Raw genomic sequence first — 6,513 nt, 5'->3', positions numbered from 1 at the left:
GCTCCTAGACTGGAGAGTTAATTACTCCCTTCCTTGCTATAAAACATCTACCTTTACATTTCCAACCCTCACAATCAGTCCTGATAACAATTATTCACCATTGTATCACAAGTGACCCATCTGCGTTTCATTTCATCAGCTCCACCTAGACAGATTGGATAGTACTCACTGGAGATTCTGCCTTCCTCCATGTCCCCTGGCTCTAGGTTTCCTCTTGAAAGCTTGTAAGCCAGTCACTTCTTGCCTTTGTAGTCCTCCCCGCCACCCCCCACCCATTTTGGGTATCCAGTGTCCAAGTTGCCCATCTCTGTCTACTCTGTGTGTTTCTTCCTATTCTTTAATTGTTCTTTGAGAGTAATTTTGTATTAACACAATATATTGTTGTTGTTAAGTACTGTGATGATATTTAATTTTAGAACTTGAACATACATTACTTTATAACAAGTCACCTAAGGGTACTTTATAGCTTTTTTTTTTTAATTATGGATTGAGTGAAAGTTTACAGGGCAGATCATCAATTTTACATTCAACAAATCATACAGTTTATTTCATCACAATGATTACAATCCCCTCCATGTACCATCAGTTTACAGTATTTTTCTCTATTCACTATAACTTTTTTTTTTTTTTTCAAACACTCAGGCATATACAATAATTTAAACCACCACAGGGCACATTCTGCAAGACTGCCTCCTGGCCAACAGCACTCAGTTCCTCTCTTGGCATGAATCTAGATTCCTCAGTTGCTCTCTCTCTTCATGTCCCCATCTCTGCCTCTATCTCTGGTGTCTCTGCATCTCTGGATAAGGGCCTGCATTCTGCTTGTGCTCTTCTCCCTTTATGGTCCTAGGGTCCTTTGTTTCTGGACTATAAGGTTAACTGCTCCCCCATTTTTGTTACTAAACTTGTACCTTAACAATTGTGACAGTAGCAGTTAGTCATGGTAACAATTACTCATTGTGGAATCATAAGAATTTTATCCCCATCTTTTTTTTTTTTTCAGTTTTTATTGTGAATTGAGTGAAAGTTTACAGGGCAGATCATCAGTTTTACATTCAGCAAATCATACACCTTGTTACATTACAATGATTATAATCCCCTCCATGTACTATCAGATAACAGTAGTTCTCTCTATTCACATTAGCTCTTTTTTTTTTTTCTTTTAAACACTCAGGGATATATAATTATTTGTACCACAGAGGGCACATTCTGCAAGTCTGCCTCCTGGCCACCAGCTCTCAGTCCCTCTCTTCCCATGAATCTAGAGTCCTCAGCTGCTCTTTTTCTCTCCATGTACCCATCTGTGCCTTCATCTCTGGAGGTGTTGCTGCTTCTTTGGATAAGGTCTCTCATTCCGCTTGTGCTCTTCTCCCTTGATGGTCCTAGGGTCCTTTGTTTCTGGACTGTAATATTAACTACATCCCCATTTTTGATACAAAATTTCTACCTTTACAGTTGTGACAGTCGCAGTTAGTCATGATAACAATTACTCAGTATTGAATCATAAGAATCTTATCCCCATTTTTTAACCAGGCCCATCTAGACAAGATGAAACTATTCTGTGGGGACTCTTTCTAATCCCCCATGCACTTAAACTAAACTCCCTCTTGAAATCTTGTAAGCCAATCACTTCATGCCTTTATCGCCCCCTCATTTTACCTAGCCAGTGTCTTAAGTTGCCCATCCCTATCTACCCTGTGTACAGAGGGGATAGCATTGATACTTGATGTGAAGACTCCTTCCCTCTCTGTTGGTATTTAGAATTACTGCTTCTATGAGTATAGGTCAGGTTCATCAAATTGTAGCAATTTACCCTTGTTTCCTTTATCAAACATTATTTTGTTTTGTTTTTTTTCTTCCTATAGTCGAGTTCTGATTTTCAAGCCATCGAGGCTAGGTCAAATGGGTACTGTCTGCAAGTTTAGGTGTTCTTGTGCATCTCCCCTTACTTCATACCAGCTGGATGCTTCACTCTTAGCTGTAGCCCACTTATCTTCGTCCATTGTCTCATGTGTCCCCAGGTATCACCACACTTTGGACCAACCAGCCCTTCTTCTTCTCTCTATCATCTCTAGGTTAACGGGAGTCAATGGACCATGGTTAAACTCAGCCCATTTCTTCATTGCTGCCTTTTCCCCTCTTCCACTCACCAGTAACCAATGTGGGTGCCAGTAAACTTACATACCTGCTAATGTGTTCCCTTAGAGTTTCAGTCTTAGAGAAGGTTTTATCCTAAAGGAACTTGATTGCTTGCCTTGTTGGCTCCCGATGAACAGCTTGCTTATTCTTGTAGAAGCCAATCTTGTAGAAAGATCATCAGGAAAAACATTTTTGTTTCGGGTTTTTCCTGATGATCTTTCTTTGAAGGTGTATCTTCTGTTGCTCAAGCTGTTCCAGGCTGGTTGGCGTTTCCTTTCTAGTGGGAATGTCCCACCTCATAAGATTCTGAATGGGACTCAGGATTCCACCTAAGGTCCTATACTCTGCAAAGGCTCCACAAGAGGCCTATTTCTCTGGGCAAGTTCTAGAACCCCTTTTAGGTATTCCGATCTTTTAGAGTCTGTAGCTCATTTTTGATAAGGAGAAAGTAATTATATAATGAGATGAGTCCAATATAAACTTTGACAGCAGTATATAAAATGCTTGAATTTGAAGGGATCATAAGTATTTGGAAAAACAAATTAAAGCCTTTGATTTAGCAGCTAATAAAATAGTAGTGATTAAAGAAAATGGTAATAAACACATCCTCCAGATAAATTTATAATTACTTTATTGTTTAAAATTTCTTATTTCTGATCCCACAGTATTATTGTCTTTGATACTAGCTGTAGTATAAGCACTGAACTGTTAACGACAAGGTCAGCAATTCAAACCCACCAACCCCTCTTGGAAACTGTACTCTATGGCACATAACAGCAACAGTAACAATGGTTGTTTTTTTTTTGTATGTCTGAGTATGTTTATTACTAGTAATACATTATGTATTTTACTCTCTTATCCCAGAATACTTGAAGAACCTTTTATGACTCCTCTCCAGCCACTTTCTTCTAACACACCTATATGGGCCTGCCGTCTTAGGAGCTGTGAGGTAAGTTAAAAATACTACTGTCTATCTTCACCCATAAGGTCTGGAACTGAATTCACCTTGGAGGCCTCAATTTTTAGCCAAACAGTAGCTAGGTATATAGGCAGTGAGATAAGCACACAGTAGAATGATCAACCCAAAACTTACCCAAGGACAAAATTCAAATGGGTTGCAAAAGGAGGAGGAATAGAAACAAGAAACACAGGTAGACAGTGCAATACATGATGTTACATTGAACAGACGTAAATCATTAAGATGAAAGATTTTTTGAATGTAAAACTGATGATCTGCTCTGTAAACATTCACTCAATTCATAAGAAGCTAAAAAAAAAAAATACTTACCAGGAGTCAATATGACCACTCTTCACCCCAAATTATCTACTTTTAATCCAACTAACATATGCTGTCCATTACTTGTCTGTCAGTTTGTCATACTGTGGTGGCTTGTGAGTGGCTATGATTCTGGAAGCTATGCCACCAATATTTTAAATACCAGTAGGGTCGCCCATGGTGGACAGGTTTCAGATGAGCTTCCAGACTAAGATAACTACTTCCAAATATTTAGTAACTGAAAACCTTATGAGTAGCAGAGAAACATTGTCAGATATAGTGCCAGAAGATGAGCCCCTCAGGTTGGAAGGCACTCAAAATGCGACTGGGAAAGAGCTGCCTCCTCAAAGTAAGGTTAACCGTGATGATGCAAATAGAGTTAAGCCCGTGGGAGTAAGAAGGTCCATGGGACCTTCATTTGCTGATAGGGCACAACTCAAAATGAAGAGAAACAGGTGTAAATATCTATTAGTAATCGTAACATGGAACGTACGAAGTACACATCTAGGAAAATTAGAAATTGTAAAGAATGAAATGGAACACGTAAACATTGATAGTTAGGCATTTAGTAAGCTGAAATGGACTGGTTGTGACCATTTTGAATCTGACAACCACATGATTTACTATGCCAGGAATGACAAAGAGAAATGGTGTTGCATTCATTGGCAAAAAGAAAATATCCAGATCAGTCATGAGTACAATGCTGTTTGTGATAGGATAATATCCATGTGCCTACAGGGAAGACCAGTTAATACCACTATTATTCAAATTTACGCACTAACCACTAAAGCCAGTGAGGATGAAATAAAAGAATTTTACCAACTTCTTCAATCTGAAATCGATCAAACATGCAATCAAGACATATTGCTCAGTTCCTGTTCTGTTTTGGAAACGTATGGTTTTCCAGAAAATTCTCAGTAATTTTAAGATAAGTTAACCTAAGTAAAAACAGCTTGAAAATATGTAACTATTCTTACATATGCGTGTGTGTTGCTTTTGTTTATTTTTTTGGTCTTGCTGTTCTAAAGAATGTTATGCTGTTGCAACATTTATTATCATAAGAGTAAGCATTGTTGCTGTTGTTAGTGCTGTCAAGTTGATTCCAACTCATAGCAACCTTGTACAGTATTTCCGAGCAGCAGCTGGTGGGTTTGAACCACCAACCTTGTGGTTTGCAGTCCAATGTTTACCCTACAGCACAACACTAGGAGTCCTGTTGAATCTAATCCTTTAAAGCATCGGTCCTCTTTTCCCTCTTCCATAAAATTTACATTGGATTAATTTGTAATTTAGCTGCTTTCTGTTACTTTTAGATAATCAGTTCATTTAAGAATACTCTACAGAGACATTTTGTAGCAAGGAGGAGAGTGATTAACTTTTCAGTCTAGGAGCGGAGGTCCCTGGGACCATCAAGGGAGAAGAGCAGAGAGCAGGACCCTATCTAGAGAAGCAGTGATACCTGAGATGGAGGCAGAGACAATGACATGGAGAGATGAGCAGCTGGGGGCTTTAGACACAGAGGGAGAGGGACTGTGTGCTGACGACCGGGGGGCAGGCTTGTAGTATATACTCTTTGGTTGGCTGATAATGATGGAGGGGATTGTAATCATGGTAATGAAACGATATACAATAGGATGAATGTAAAACTAATGTTCTCCCATGTAAACTATCACATAATTCACAATAAAACATTAAAAAATAAATACATAAATAAATAAATAAAGATGTATTGCTCATTACTGGTGATTGGAATGCAAAGATTGGGAGCAAACAGGAAGGACCAGTAGTTGGAAAATATGGCCTTGGTGATAGAAATGATGCTGGAGAACGCATGATAGAATTCTGCAAAACCAATGATTTATTTATCTCAAATACCTACTTTAGACAGCATAACAGACGACTATACACATGGATACACAGAAATCAAATAGACTACATCTGTGGAAAGAGACAATGGAAAGCTCCATATCATTAGTCAGACCACTGTACAGCTCTTGTAACTCTTCATTTCTTCCATTTGCTTTAGTATCTCTACACTGGAGAGCAAATTTCAATGCCTCTTCTGACATCCATTTTGATATTTTCCTTCTTTCTTGTCTTCTTATTGACTTTTTGCTTTCTTCATGTTGATGTTCTTGATGTCATCCCACAACTCTTCTGGTCTTTGGTCTTTAGTGTTTAATGTATCAAATCTGTTCTTGAGATGAGCTCTAAATTCAGGTGGGATATATTCAAGGCCATAGTTTGGTTCTCGTGGACCTGTTTTCATTTTCTTCAGCTTTAGTTTGAGTTTGCATATTAACAATTGATGGTCTGACTTCGTCTCTCATACTTCGGACATACTGTCAGGAGGGACCAGTCGCTGGAGAAAGATACCATGTTTGGTAGGGTGGAGGGTCATAGAAGAAGAGGAAGACCCCCAGCAAGATGGATTGGCAAAGTGGCAGCATCAATGGGCTCAAGCGTGACAACAAGAGTGAGGCATCTAACAACAACAACAATATATGCAATATTTGTATTATTTTATATTCACATTAAATCTCATTTCATTTAATTTTCATTCCTTATAAACTGTTTGTTGTTATTGTTGTTAGGTACATCAAATTGGTACCGACTCATAGCGACCCTATGCACAACAGAACAAACACTACCCGGTCCTGGGCCAACCTCACAATTGTTGCCACACTTGAGCCCATTGATGCTGCCACTTTGCTAATCCATGTCACTGGGAGGGGGTCTTCCCCTTTTTCTCTGACCTTCCACCTTGCTAAACATGATGTCCTTCTCCAGTGACTGGTCCCCCCTGACAATGTGTCAGAAGTATGAGAGACGAAATTTGGCCATCCTGGCCTCCAAGGACCACTCTGGCTGCACTTCTTCCAACACAGATCTGTTTGTTCTTTTGGCCCATGGTACTTCCAATATTCTCCTCCACCACCATAACTCAAATGCATCAATTCTTGTACAATCTTCCGTATTCACTGTCCATATAAACTGTAAGCTCTATTAAATCTGTTGTTGTTGTTGTTAAGTGCCATCGAGTCAGTTCCGACCCATAGCAACCCTGAGCAGGGTTTCTGAGGCTGTAAATCTTTACG

General features: G+C 39.2%; 1 protein-coding gene across 1 annotated transcript in view; it reads left to right on the top strand.

Annotated features, from left to right (window-relative positions):
- Positions 1-6,513, top strand: part of CARF (calcium responsive transcription factor) — a 75,362-nt gene that overhangs the window by 26,848 nt on the left and 42,001 nt on the right. The window contains 1 exon segment of the mRNA XM_006861973.1: positions 3,004-3,088. Within this exon segment, the coding sequence (XP_006862035.1) occupies positions 3,004-3,088 (85 nt within the window).

This window comes from Chrysochloris asiatica, unplaced genomic scaffold (assembly GCF_000296735.1).
Source record: "Chrysochloris asiatica unplaced genomic scaffold, ChrAsi1.0 scaffold00045, whole genome shotgun sequence".
In the NCBI taxonomy this organism is placed as follows: Eukaryota; Metazoa; Chordata; class Mammalia; order Afrosoricida; family Chrysochloridae; genus Chrysochloris; species Chrysochloris asiatica.
The sequence above is the reverse complement of the archived record's forward strand: the minus strand, read 5'-3'. Positions and strand labels throughout refer to the sequence as shown.